The sequence below is a fragment of the Oryzias melastigma genome, linkage group LG1, assembly GCF_002922805.2.
Source record: "Oryzias melastigma strain HK-1 linkage group LG1, ASM292280v2, whole genome shotgun sequence".
NCBI lineage: Eukaryota > Metazoa > Chordata > Actinopteri > Beloniformes > Adrianichthyidae > Oryzias > Oryzias melastigma.
The window spans coordinates 19,666,830-19,681,759 of NC_050512.1; the positions used below are offsets into that span (position 1 = coordinate 19,666,830).

General features: G+C 39.5%; 1 protein-coding gene across 1 annotated transcript in view; it reads right to left on the reverse strand.

Moving 5' to 3' along the window:
• Window positions 1-5,075: 5,075 nt before the first annotated feature.
• si:dkey-117m1.4 (serine/arginine repetitive matrix protein 1) overlaps window positions 5,076-14,930 on the reverse strand; it is an 18,621-nt gene continuing 8,766 nt past the window's right edge. Inside the window, exons 4-9 of the mRNA XM_024290086.2 lie at window positions 13,967-14,324; window positions 13,166-13,240; window positions 10,668-11,689; window positions 8,481-9,307; window positions 8,140-8,391; window positions 5,076-6,355 (exon numbers count right to left, since the gene is read on the reverse strand). Of these exons, the coding sequence (XP_024145854.1) occupies window positions 6,096-6,355; window positions 8,140-8,391; window positions 8,481-9,307; window positions 10,668-11,689; window positions 13,166-13,240; window positions 13,967-14,324 (2,794 nt within the window). The 3' untranslated portion in view covers window positions 5,076-6,095. The remainder of the gene's footprint in view (window positions 6,356-8,139; window positions 8,392-8,480; window positions 9,308-10,667; window positions 11,690-13,165; window positions 13,241-13,966; window positions 14,325-14,930) is intronic.

Consider the following 14,930-nt stretch of genomic DNA (forward strand, 5'->3'; position numbering starts at 1 on the left):
AGTGACTCAGTCCTTTCATGTCAAATCTACAACAGCTTAGGTGAAATAGTGAACAAGACGCCTCAAGTGGGCCACCGCCTCATCACCGGTACAAGAGAAATAAAAATTTACGAAAACCTTTCTATTGCTCAAACACACAAAAACCTACTTTAACCCTTTTTTTGAAACAGAACCTTTATTCTAAGTATGCTAAAGAATTGTTGGTTGTTTTTTTTGTGTTTTTTTTTTTTTTTTTTTTACAAATAGTGTTGAAGATTTAAACTTTGCAGAACCCAAGAAACAATTTTGTTCATTTTAGGTAGCACTTAAAATTATAGGGTCCAAAAATATGAAAAAAAAAAATAAAATAATCATTAAAAAGGAGGAAAAAATGAAAAAAAAAGAAGAGGAAAGATAAGATATGAAAAACAGCTACCAAATTTAACCCCATCAGTTCTCCAGGCTCAAGTATTAAAAAGAACATGAGGTTCAGAGTGCTAAGAATGAGTTAAATTATGTGGATAATTTAACACATTAAAACAATGGGAAAACTTTTCCAAAAATATTGACCACAAACTACTTATTAATGCCTCATTATATATGTTGACATACCTTATTCCACATTTTACCTCCACGTACTCCTTTATTTATGATAGCTTGAAAAAAAAATGGCTTAAATGCGTCTCCCATGGCTCTCAGTGCAGGTGTTAATGCCCCATGTACACAGCACAATGTGTGGCAGTGGATCATTGCCAAAATACTAAAACATTTCCACCTATAAGTTCCCATTTTTAAGTGATTTATGATTTGACATAAGAAAATATTGATTCATATTCAGACATTTTCCAGAACGGTCACAATTCCTCTTTTAATTGTATTGAAGTTTGCTGAGATTGTTCAGCCTCTTCATGTCACGTTGAGACCTAAACACGTGATGTAAATCTATGGGACTTATGGAGAACATGAGACATCTTACTGCAAAAATGAAGAATTTTCTTTAAAATAGCATCACTGCTGCCTGTCCGCTCCTGTGTGAAGGGTCACGCCAATGCATCACGAGAAATAAGATTCAATTTATTACTGTAACTCCTAAACGTCCTCTCCTTTATCTTTGTCACTGTGAATAATTCTTCCTACATCGTGTCACCATGGACACTAAGCTTGCACTGTTTTGAAACTAACTGCTGCTCCATTCATTAATTAGCTCTACTCAAGTCACCAAGTTCCAGGTCAGTCAACAAGGTAACAGGGACCGAACCCGCCTCCCCGCCATCTGGACTCCCCACAGTTCCTTCTGAGCTTTTTCTAATTGATCATTAGTAAGATCTTATTACACTTGTGGCACATTTGTTTCAGCTGAGATCAGTTCACTAATAATGTTATGCTTCCAGTGCCCTTGCAGCTTCAGAGGTCCGGATTGTGTCACATGACATCCTCGTTTCTGTGAACCCAAGTCAGTGTGACTGTGGCATTAGTTTATTAATTTCTGAGTATCTCTTCATTCAAATCATTGTGATTTAGAAGCAGCATTTGAAAAGCTTAAGTGTGACGTTCAAGTTGCTACAGTAACCCACAAACTCCATTCTGATGCATCCACTTGTAGATGACTAGATCCGTGTATGTCTTCATTTTCTCCAATATTGCTCACCATTTTTGTTGCATCGCCAATGTTAGGTGGGGTTGTAAACAGATGGATGATGGGAAGTGGGGGCGGACTGCCTAAACAAGAACTCCCAGAGTACAAGCTGGGGTTTACCAAAATTGTTTTATTGGCTGTTTTAAATTAAGGGTACTTACTACTGATGTTAGCAGTATGCTTAATGAAACACACATGGTGTTCCTCAGGGATCTGTTCTTGGACTCCATTTAAAGATATTTTTTCTGTTTTTTTTTTCTTGCCATCAACTGCATAGATAAAGTTGGTTTGGCATTTTATTCACAGATGTGTCTGAGTTTATAAAAAGAAAACAGTAAAAGTTATAACAATAACTGAAACTTTTAAAAGAGCACTTCTGTGGAAAGGCTGACACTGCTAACGCTCTAAGCTCCCCTTTTCAGACACTTTAGTTTCAATAATCTCTAAAACATGCTGTAGAATAATCCAGGATATCATAATTAGTGTGTTTGGCAGCTTGACTTGCATTAACCTTAATCAAAGCTCATGAATGTGTTAAATTAAGGAAGTGATTAATCACGAGGAGCCGATGAAGAAAAAGTCAAATATGAAAACTGGCTTTACTCCATGGAAATCTGACTCAGATCCAGATCTTTCTATGAAAAATTAAAATCAAAATGTATTTGTTAAATAATTTGAACAAGACTCAAGTCTTTCTCTTTGTAAAGTTTTGCATGAATTACTGTTGGTGATCACTAAGTTTGTATTTATGTAGAGGATTGATTAGACTCTGTTAGTTTTATATTGATTAATACATTTTTTAATTCTTATTTTTTTATTTTCTAATATTTTATTTTACTTGGCATGTTTTATAAAATAAGGAAAACAAACAACTTCTATAAATATAGGAAAGATGAGGTCATGGCAGAAAAAAACAGCACAAAAGTAATAGTTACTATTATTATAAAGAAGGCAAAACAAATTGTTGCTGAATAAATATAATCAGTTTCTTTTATTATTCTGGTTTTATTTCTTATTTGGAAGCTTTTGAATTGCTATCAAATTTGAAATGTTTGATTTTTTTTCCACTGAAATGGAAATCCAACTAAACTTACCTAGAAATAAAAGTGCATCAACAAAAAAATGGTGAAATGTTTTGGAATTTTCTCACATTTTATTGAAGTTCAAGCTGTTCTGGTCAATTTAAACTTCTCTGTTACTTTTTGAGGAAATCTTCATAGATCAAGTTAAAAGTTTTCATCTCATTTTAGATTCCACAAGAATTTGATCACAGATTGTCAGATATATAACGTTAAAATAACTACTTTTTTCTTTGCTTTATTTACATATTTTACTTAATATTCACTATACTTAATTAATCTGATGTGACCTATTTGGTACCAAAGTCACTATTTATATTTATGAGTAATTACACCTTTATTTTCTTACATTTACATTCATTTCCTTTGTATTTTATCAATGCTTTTTTTTATTTCTGAAATGATTTTTTTGTACAATATGTCTGTGAGATGTTTTTTGTTGTATTGACTCCAATGAATGCTAGAAATAAACAAATAAATCAGATCTAATCAAATATTTAAAAGTTTAGAGCAATGTTGGTTGCAAAAAAATCAACAAGTATAAAAATTCTGACAATTGCATTCAAACTCCAAGGCTTTTTTGAAGAGGTTTTCTCTTTAAAAGTGGCTCTCGAAGAGCAAACTCCTAAGTAAATGTTTTAGTTGTAAAATAATGATTCTTTCAGTTGAATTCTTGGAATGGGACATTTCAGACGATGAACAGGAGTTTTAAACCTCCCTTTAATATTTTCACTATCACCGGGTGAGATGCAAGATATGAAGCAAAAATGACTCAAAGACAAACTTCACGCTGCCAAAATCAGCAGATGATTTCATCGGTTGTGTCTTTTTAAATAAATGCATGACAAAGGTTTTTGTAAATAAAAAAAAATGAAGAAAGCAAAAGCAGACTGATACAGGAAATATGAAAACATTATTTTATAAATGACAGTTTTTACTCTTGTTTTAACTGTACTCTGCTTGCTGTTTTTTGAGGGGGGGGGCATCTTTTTCATGGATTTGCATAACTTTTTAGAAATAAGTGACGATAAATGAAACTAGTATTGGCAACTATTGTGCAAAACAAAATTTATATTACTTTAATAACAATAAACTAATTCAATTATGTAATAAAGTTTCTTTAGGATTTCAGCTGCTTCTCTTTCTGTCCTTTTTCTCCTCTTTCCAGATTTTTTTTTGCCCTTTTTTTTCCTTCCATATAAAATAAATCCGATGTTTAGATTTCAAGATGTCATTTTTTTTACATCTCATGGAGGATAAGGAACTTCTGTTTTACTCAGAGCCTGGTGTTTCTCAGACTGCCCTTCATGGATCATCATCCTGCATGTTTTCTGAGTTACTCTAATGAAACAAACCTGACACGGCTCATCTTTAACTCCTGCAGAGGTTTGATAATGACAGTGGGTAAAACCTGTGATTTGAAGAGTTTGTTGAACACCAACATTCAGTTTGGGATTCACACTCTGACAGGTCAGATTAAAACAATCTCCATTCACAGAGCTGTGATCAGCATCGAGAAGATTACTGCTGGCCTCTTGTGGCCTGACGGTTTGGAATTGAGACCAAATCTTCACAGCTCTGCAGCCTGACTGTGGTAATGAGCAGTTTCTGTTCAACTGCTGGGTTTAGTTTCTGGCAGAAAGTGCAAATCGAGTCATATCTGACTGTGTTTGACTCCTAAAAATGTAATGGTTCGCACTTTGCTTTGCGACAAACAAACCAAATGTTTTATTTCAAAACTTGACTTTTTCAGTCAACTCTAGCAAAGCAAATGAAGACGTTTTTAATAGATGTTTGGGTGGCACTTCTTTAATTGTATTTTGTTATGTTATGTTGTTTTCCAATTAAATTATCTACTTTGTGATTTAAAAATAATACAACTTATAAATAACATGTATTTTGTAGGGATGAAGACTCCCTAATTTAACTTTCAAATCTTCTCAAAGAAATGACTTCATTGTAGTGGTGCAGCACTGCCATCTAGTGTTGCTAACTGTAACTGCAGACAGAGGGAAAACATGGTAGTGGGTTCTGCTCATGTGTCACATTAACTTGTAAATATTTTAAATTAATCAAGTTCTAAAGAATACATAAAATACCCATAATGTTGGATTACAAAAACAGTTGAGCAAAAAAGAAGCAACACACCAAATAATTTATAGAACTTTTAGGATTTATATTTATAAAAAAAAGAAAAAAAAAATCACAATAACCAAGGCATGTCACAATGTTATTTTTTTTTCTTATGAGTATTTACAAAACAGTCCTCTGTACAAATAGCAATGACTCAGAACTGAGAAAGCTACATAATACCTACCAAAATAAACCAGTTAGCCTTCTAAGAATATATTTGTTATGTACAATGGACCTGACAAGGCTACTAAGCAAGAGAGAAGATGCATTTAATCAAATAAAATAAAAAATAAAAATTCAAGTATCTGCTTTGAGGTGATGTGAAAGTTTGAGTCCGTCACTTGAAACCCCAAAACAGACGTCTGGTGGAACTTGTGTAGCATGATCGGGTTTGGAAAAAGACAAGAGGAATTGTATTTGTTTTAAACATTAACACAAAAAAACACAACTAAAGAGGCATCCCAGAACAATCTCTTCTCTGACAAATCCTGCACCTTTTAGACAATCAGCGGAAATGTTCCTCTCCGCACATAAAGTGATATCCAGTTTATTGGCCTTTAGCAACTTCCTAATGCTTCGAACAGCTGTGCAACAGGCAGTAACACACGCACACAAAAGGACAACAACACATATCTGACAGCACTGGAAAGCAAACAAGAGAACAGCTTCAGAAATATAAATGTTTAGTGATTTTTAGCTCAATCTAAAGCATTTCATCCAAAAAGAAACAAAGTAAAAGCTCATTCATCAACTCACACAAAAGGTCAAAGTGTCGTGAAAACAGAGTCATCGCTGAAGGAAGAGAGCTAGCTTATCTGAGGGGAGGACTCGTTACCAGAGTCTCGGAGAAAAGTCGAAGTGAAATAAAGTGTGACCAAAATCAGCCTTTTTTTTCTTCTAATGCATAAACACAAATGCTACTTCACAACACTCAAAACAACACCTTTAGGATCAGCTGCCACCCGATTATTAGAATAGTGTCTCTCATTTTAGAAGGATTAAAAAAAAAAAATCATATACAAGACTGTGGGCTGCCAGAGTTTCAGACTTGTAAGTCCTTTGTGGTGCATCTCACATCCAGGATCAGATCAGCAACATAACAGGAATCTCTCCATACATGGAAATGTTCCTGCTGTCACCATAAAGACCTTAAAGTAAAGCACAGACCTTTTTTTTTTAAGGCTTAAAAATAAATGTAATTCGGTGTCAGATGAAAGTCAAAACATCTGAGTGGGGAGTGATTTTTTTTTCTGTTTTGAGATTCTCCCTCAGCAGACGGTGAGGGGCTGCGGCTGTGGCTGACTCTCCCGCCGTAGGTTCTTCTTCAGCAGCTGGATGCGGTTGTGGCAGTAGAACTTGATGGCGCGCCAGTCGCGGTGGTTGTTGACCAGCAGGGGGCACTTCTGCAGGCAGCGCTCGCAGTCGGCCTTGGCGGGGACTCGGAGTTCATTGATGTTCTGAGTCAGGTGCTCCTCCACTGCTGCTCGCTCTGCCTCGGACCACGGGCGCTTCAGAACACCCCGCTTCCCTGCAGCAACACAGAGGAGGAAACCACACCGCGGGTGAGTGATCTCCACTCATCACAGCTGAGAAACAGGAACATTTAACACACAATCTCAAACCTAACCCTTCAACACCAGAGCTTTGCCGGTATTCTTTGAGTCACTGCAACTCTTCAACCGTTTACGCAATTGATGTAATTCCAGCGGATTGTGAGGCAGAGAAAAGCAGCTCAGAAGGGGAGTGCTTTACACAATCAACGTGGATCAGTTGATTGAATAGTGCAGAAAAGAGATCTACGGACGGTCAAAGAACGTGATATTTCTGTGTCACCGGCAACATCTCAGGTGTTGAAAGGATAAACAGTAAAATAGTATATTTATCGGTTAACTTTTCTCTGATTAAATTATCCATTAAATCCATTTTCCTTCAGATAATTTTTCAGAAAATCATAGAACTGAAATATGAAACAGAAAGACCAGTTTAAGGTCTGCTGTAGTCAAAGTGTTATAAAAGATGCTTAAAAAAGCATTTAATTATGTTTTGGAATTAGTGGTCTAAGAAAGAAAAATATTTTAGATGCAGCAATTGTGATCCATAATCAATTCTGAATCGTTTTATTAATTTTAAATAATCCAAAAAATTCATATGATGTAAAGAAAAAGTAACAAGCGGAGCTAAACTCGAACTAAACTGACATTTTTGAAGAGCGCACAAACATGGCCGACCTTCCATTTCTCGTCATCAAAGCAGGAGTGTCAAACTCAATCGCATAGGGGGGCAAAATCCAAAACACATTTTAGGTCGCAGGCCGAACAGGATGACCATTTATTGAACACCCTTAAAGTAAATGTTCAAAACTGTAAAAACATAACTTTTTAACATAACTATGAATAATAAAAAGGCAGGGATATTATTCCAGAATAAATCAACTTGAATCTTAATTAACTTTCAATATTTTACTACCCATAAAAATATATTTTGTCAAAATTGTACAAGTTAGACATAAGCACAAGATAAAATCAGGCCATTAATAACTATAAAAAAAAACATGATTTGGAGGGCCTTGACACGTGTGGCTTAAAGTGACCATTTGGAAGCACTTTGGCTTTCATGATGTCAATTGGATAAGTCACGGGGTGCTAAGATTTAAAATAATTTGTGTCTTTCTTTCATGTAAAAATAAAGCAAAAAACTTTTGGCAGTAGCTCCTCCCACACGCATCAGAAGCATCAAGTATAAACACATTTTTGGAATAGCAGTGAATTTGACGTGCATTAAAACAGGCGAATTTCAAAATACAAATTTACACGTTGAATTTGACGACAACGCGCTCCTGAGACTGCCAATTTTAATACTGTTCACACTTAAAAAATTAGAGTTCAGGATGAATAAAGAGCTCTTCTTTCATTTTCACAAACAGAATTTTTAACAATCTTTTTTTAATGTGGACCGTCACCTGACCAACAACAGCCAGGGTGAAATGTTTTGCCGACTTTGTCTTTTGGGGAAAAAAAGAGTTGTTATAAGATTCTTCCTTTTAATGTGAAATCAGCAGCTGGAAATGACTGCAGCCGAACTCCCCCGCTGAAATGATCATAAATCAGAGCACGTTGTGCTTCACATTCTGCTCTACACACAATCAGACATCTTAAATATTTAATGCCATAAAGATTAACCAGATTGTGAGGCTTCAAGCAAACCTAACTTTACTTTTCCACCCCTCTGGACTCCAAATATATTCGTTTGATTTAAATTTTAATTCTCTATACAGTTTTATTAATGGAATCAAATGGATGAACGGGAACTGACCTGTGCCTCTTCTGCGGTTTCCAGGAGAAAGTGGAGGAAGAAGTTGAGATGGAAGGGGAGGAGCAGGAGGCTGAATGCTCTTGAGCTTCTTGGGCCGTCCCACCCGGCCGTTGTTCTTGCTCTTCCTGACGTACAGCAGTGCCGATGGCGAGTTCAGAGCGGGAACAGCGGAGGGCATCTCCAGCTTCTCCTTTCTGTGCTCCCCTTCAGACTCTCCCTCCGAGAAGGAGTCTGCAGAGTTTCCTGACATCACTGCGAAGGAAAGCAGAGGAGAAGTTAGAACTTCAACAGATTGAATCCACAAGACAAAAACAACTTATTTCATCATCTATTTGTCTTACCGTCCAGCTCCAGACAAATGTCAGTCAGGCTCATTCCTCTGAACAGAACTCCGTCCCGTTCTCCACACAGCACAACTCTTCCCACCCTTCCCATTAACCCCGGGTCTTGACCAATCCCAGCACAGTTCTGTGTCACATGGTATTCTCTTTCCAGGAAGTGTTCCAGCCTCTCTGCGGTGCTGCTTACCATCTGCCCGGGCTCCTCTCCTTCTCCTAGCAGCAGCAGCTGAGTTAAGATCGCGACCTGGCGGCGGACCCTGGTCTGGGTCAGGGCGCGGGGGTTGCGGGTGCCGCTGGAACGAGCGAGACTGCGGAGAAGGTCGGTTCCACGCAGCGGCGTGGCCGGTGAATGGTAGGGTCTGGCGAAAATGTACGGGTTTGCGGGGTCAACCCCAACGCCGTGCCGCGTCTGCAGGAGCAGCTCCAGGCAGGGCTCACAGTGAGGGGGGAGGATGAGAGGCTGGATGCGACCGCGTTTACCTTGAACCCCAACTCTGGGTAGGTGAGGCAGCACCAGCCGCTCAAAAGGTGAGAGGGAAGCCTCCAGCGGCGTGAGAGCAGAAGAAGCACCGGATGAGACGGGGGCGTGGCTGTGGGGCGTGACACGAGCACAGTATTCTGTGATGGTCAGTTTGGAGACCTCGCACTCGCGTCGTCGGTTGTACAGGATGAGGAGAGCGAGGCTGGAGTGACAGAGGAGGCGCCAGGCCTCTGCAGACTGAAGCTGGCGGGTCAGGGACAGGAAGGCGGAGTGCTGGAGGCGACGCAGGTACAAAACCAGAGAGGACAGGGACGACAGCAGCGGCAGCATGTGGTGTCGCCCTGAACTGATGGAGGAGGAAAAACAAAGATTTTACAATCCTTTAGTAAATTAGTTTTCAATTCAGTTTTATTCATATGTCCCAATATTACAAAGAAAATATATGTCTCATTGGGCTTCAGTTTTAGTTCCAGGAAGAATAATGCTTGTTATTAATCCTTCTTAGAGGGAATTTTAACAGCTAATAGACATTTTTTTTTTAATTAATTTAGAAGCTCAAAAATGTACTAAAACAGAAAGTGAATCACTTTTAATGTGGGACTCTTCACAACCGCTTCTTCACTTGTTAAAGCAACAGTTGTTGTCATTCAGAATCACTCATTTAAAGTAGTTTGCAATTAACAAAAACAAGTTAATCAAGAGTTTATCTCAGTTCAACTCAGATCTGGACCGTAGCTGCAAATGCAAAACTTATTTTTGACAATAATTGAAGCACATCCATAGATCAGTCGTCTGCGGGACAGTTGGTACCAAATCGCGGAGGAAATAAAACAAAAAAATACAAATTTTCCATTTCATATTTAATCTGATTCTAAAGGAAGTTTTATTTTGGAAAACTACTGGATTCTCTCCACCACATCTGACTCAGTCTTGATGCATGTCGAGTTACAAAAATCTATTTGCTACTTTCTTAAAACAGCTGCACCGACAGCTAAATTAAAACTACTGAGCTACTAGCAGAGTTTACAAAAGACGAAAGTATTTAGTCTTTTTAGTCTTTATTTAGTCTTTATTTCTTTTCACAGAAAGGAACCGATGAGGAAACAGAAGAAAGTCTTTCTTTGACTTCAAAATAAAAGAAAGCAGCATTTAACAGACACAATAATATTATTGCATAATATTTAACAACCGGCTGTCTTACGTTACGAGGATGCTGCTAATAAAGTTGTTGAAACGGTGGATTCACGTTTATGATTACATTCAGGTCATACCAGTTTCAGTAACTTTTTTTAAATCCATTGCACCTTAAAAGTTGGACATGGCTGAAGTTGGTGTCTGATTTTTTTTTTTCTTCCACTTTGACAGTAGTGGGAAAATCTGAATCACATTTTAATGGTTCCTACATGAAATCTAGAGACCAGCTCCAGATATTTTACAGAGGATGAAGATACATTTTATTATCAGAAGATAAGAGAAACTTGAAGCTAAAAAAAAAAAAAAAATCAGACACCCATTCAGCCCTTTACAGGCTGGCCTATAAAAGTATTATCTGCCAGTAAACCAGCCCATAGCCTGAAAAAGGTTAAAGATCACTGATTTAAAGTACTTCTACATTTGTTTGCAATCAAGAAAATACTTTATGTCAATCACCTTATATGAGCTATTCAGCAAGGTGCTAAGCTAAAGTAACAATTTAAAAAAGTTACCTCAGCAATCCTTTTTCCTTTTCCTCTGCTCCACTTTCATCTTCCACCTCCATTAATCCATTCTCTTCTCCGTCCTCTTCCTCCTCCTCATCTTTTGGTGGCTCTCCCACCTTGGTTGACTTGCTGCTGTAGGACTGAGGACGTGTCAGCTCCATATCATCTTCCTCTTTGAGCTCTCTTATGGCTACAACGTCGATTTCTTGTTCATCCTCCTCTCCGTCTACCCGTCTTTCATTCCTCAGTCTTGCGGTTGCTCCTTTTTTTGTCTGGGTCCTCCCCGCAGGGGGCGGGCTCCTTTTTAAGACGGACACAGCGACGGCGTTCTGTCCTTGATGTGGAGTCAGCACAGGAGGCATGGAGGCTCTTCCAGAGGAGGCGGGGGATTGGTTGGCTGCACTGAGGGTGGGCGGGGACATGGACAGGTCCTGGACACCATTACGTGCTGGCTCCGAGCTGCGAGTGTGTGGAAATTTGGAGTGTTGCTGAGTGTGAGCCGTTGCTGGGTCTCCTGCATTAAGACGGGGTGTTTGTGTGTAGCGTTCGACCAGGGCGGAGCACACTTCGGGCTGGTGGGAGTGGTGTTTATCAAGGTGGCGGCCCAGGGAGCGGAAGTGGCGTCCACAGTGTTCACATGTTTGCTGCACAGACTCTGTGGAAACAGCTCCTCTGACGGGATTTATGGAGCTTCCAGAACTCAAAGCTGCCGGAGGTTTGAACGCAGATTTAGTGGGAGAAGAGGAAGATGAGCAGGAAGGAGAGAACTGAGGAGCGCTGGAGAAGGAGGGTGGTGTGGGACGCCCGGGCCCGTGGGTTTTCCTTTTCTTTGAAGGGGTGCCACGGCGCTTTTTTCGCCGGCGAAGTGGGCGTCCTCGTGGGCTGCAGCGGTCCTCATCTCCAGCGTCTGACTCGCTAGCATCAGAGTGGGAGATGGGGGATGAGGATGGAGAAAGGGACCAAGAGGGGGTGACATAGTCCTGCTGCTGCTGTCGCTGCTGGACCGTCAGAGGAACTGGCTCATCTTCCTGAAAGGAGAAACGCATCTACTGTACTCTCATGGCTGGACACTTAAGTTCACACTTTTTAGTAAAGTTTGTGCACAAATCATTAAAAACAATAAATGGAGTATAATTATGTAGCACTTTACAGTCCCAGTCCCATTCGCCAATGCAGACACACACGCTGATGGCATCTCCACTCCCTAACATTCCCACCAACCTACCGTATAGCCACCAGGAGAAATGTGGGGATCAGTGTCCTGCCCAAGGATACTTCAACACATCAGCAAAGCAGGGCAAGAACCGAACCTGCGATCTACCGATCACCACAACCAACACCTTTTTGTTTCAGTCTCTTTTTTGTATTCAATTGTTTGTGTATTTTGTATTTATTGTTTTTATAAAGAAATTCAATCAAAATCCTTAAATAAATAAAATTTTATTTCATTACCTTTTAGTTTTCCAACATATTAAGTTATGTCACAAGCTATCTTTTTTAATAAATGTATTATATGTTGTATGTTTTTTTTCTGAATCAATTCATTTTTAAAAAATGATTGATCTTTAGTTTCAGAAATAATCTAAAAGAAAAGTTTCTGACTTTTTTTTTTTAAATAAAAACATCAATTGCTTGTCAGTTTATTAAAAGAAAGCCAAAAACATGTCACAGTGAAAGCATCGACACCGACAAGCTAAGAAAAGAGAATTTAATTTTGTTGTATTTAAAAGTTTAAAGGAGAAACTCCGCCAGTGGTACCATTTAATCTATGAAGAAATGGAATTGGAGAAAAAACAAAATTATAATACGACTGTGGTTTTCTGCAGCAGCTTTTTCCTTAAAGACCCACTCAAATAAAAACAGGATTTTTAACATGTTCTTGTAGCATTTTTCTCATGATCTTAAAAGAATTTAAGATTCATCTTTATGCAAATCGTGTTGGATCATGAAAACCCAGGGTATGAAAAAGCTCTGGCTTGTGAAGCAGCAACTGCCATGGGTGAGCACAAGTCTCCTTGCTCCACTACAATTCTGATGCATCCACTTGCAGACAAATGGATCCATTAATCTTTTTTGGTATGTTAGCTTGGGGTTGTGAGAAACACTAAGTGTAAACAATGGCATGCTGGGATATCAACGTAGAAGCAAGTTTCTACCGAGCTCCTGCTGCAGTGCAGAAAATATGTCTTACAAAATGTTTTTTTGCTCAAAACTGCATAATCATAGTTTAAAGACCACTGGGAATAATTTTACAATAGAAAATATATAGTTGGAGTGGGACTTTAACTACAAGTTGACAAAAATGACTTGAATATCCAAACAAATCTTTGACCCCCATAGTTCAGCCATGAAAATTGTATGTCCACTCAACTATTGATTAAAAAAAAGTTATTTATAATCCTCCTGGTCACTGAGCTCAATACAGCTGAGCCTCCTGTGAGTTCCAAAAAGCCACTTGCTTTTTCTGTTTCTAAAAGAACATGGTACATTTTTTCCCCATTTACCTTTTTGACGCCATTGCTGTTCTCGATGTCAGAGATACACTCGTTTGGCGCTGGAGACAGAGTGGTCCGGAAACCCTGTAGAACACAGAACTCAAATTAAAGGAATAGAAAGGATCAAACAGACTAAAAACAGCTAACGTAAAAAGACGTAAAAAGGTCATATCTTCAATTATTTTTATTATTTAAGCATCTTGAGGTGAATAGTTTTTTTAAGCTGCTTTCATTATTTTGCTTAATAAATTGAATCAATCTCATGGCATCCATTAAAGGCGAGACAGATGTCATGGAATAACCATGGTTACTGTTGCTAAAGCGCTATAGGTAGAAGGAGAGCTGGAGCTCAGTTATCACCATGGTAACACCATGCCTTGCTTAGCTTAAGTGTAGAATGAGTGACAGTGAGTGAAGCTTATAAGCATATGGCGCCCTATCGGAGGTCACCTGAGACACAGAGAGTCAACATACAAATAGATTCAGAAGCAGAAATCAACAAGCTGAAGACCTTGGATGGGAAAAGTGATGCATTCTCTTTGTGAATGATGGTTTCATACGTAAACGTTGTCGCTCAGAATAAAATTCGGTTATGGAATGGGATGGAAAATGATAATTTGATTGTAGGTAAAGAAGTTTGATCAATAAATGAATGAGTTAAACAAAAACAGGCTTACTTATAGAGCAAAAAATGTGTAAGATCTAGATGTCTTGTAAGGTTGGTGAAACCATTTATTCAAAGAAATTTCAGAGTGTGGTTGTGGCCAGAATGCGACACCAAAACCTCGAACTTCCTTGTGGTGAACTCACCAGATTCTCCCCCCACTCAGTCAGGCTGTAGTCAACGGTGATTTCCTCCCCCTTGGAGATGTCCCGAATGGCAATGACAACCAACCGCACTTGAGTGCCACAGTGGACTTCTCGTATACGGCAGTTGGGGGAGGGGGAGAAGGGGCTGGTGGCAGGAGCCGGAGCAGAGGCGGTCGGGGCCACCGGCACTGTGGACGCAGGCGTCAGAGAGCGGGCCTGGGCAGAAGCCGTGACAGCTGGGGCAGGAACAGGTGCTGGGGTTGGACTGGATGAGGCCACTGGAGACGGAACGGGTGTGGAAGTGGAGCGGTGCCTGGACCCAGTTGGAACTTTCCCTTCGGTTTGCTCTGATGGGCCGCTGAAGAATGGAAGGAAGGATGGATACTGTCTTTGTTAAGAAGCATAGAAGTAGTTTTCTTCTGAATGCAGGACTGGCATATGGTAAACCAGTGCTTGTTTCCCAGGCGGCACTAGAGCTAAATCTAGTGTGGGTCCTCAGGTTAGCCCATTCATACTACTGACTAACTATGATGCCACAAGGTGGCCCAGGTCTGGGTCTCCTTGTACCTGTCCCCTGCCCGGACAAACAACACATTTTCAGTCCCACATCATCACATACTAATGCATGGTTAAAAACCCCATTTCGTGTCACTTTTTGATGTTCTGGGTGTCCCTAACTTGTCCTTTTTTTGACATGCTGGCTGCTCCAATTAAAGTAGGCGTTTTGTCAGACGTTGTACCGGACTGGGATCGAACTTCGGGAACCTAACCCTGGCCTGGTTTGTAACTGGTACTGCATCTGGAACCTGTACCGCTTCCTGAATCAGTACGGCATCCTGAACAAATACTGGTACAGATTCCTGTCCAGTACCGGGTTATGGTTAGGATTGGGATACCAGTGCGGTCCACATCCCGGTACCAGTTCGCAGCCTGGAAGTTAGGGAGCCTGGATTTAATTGGAACA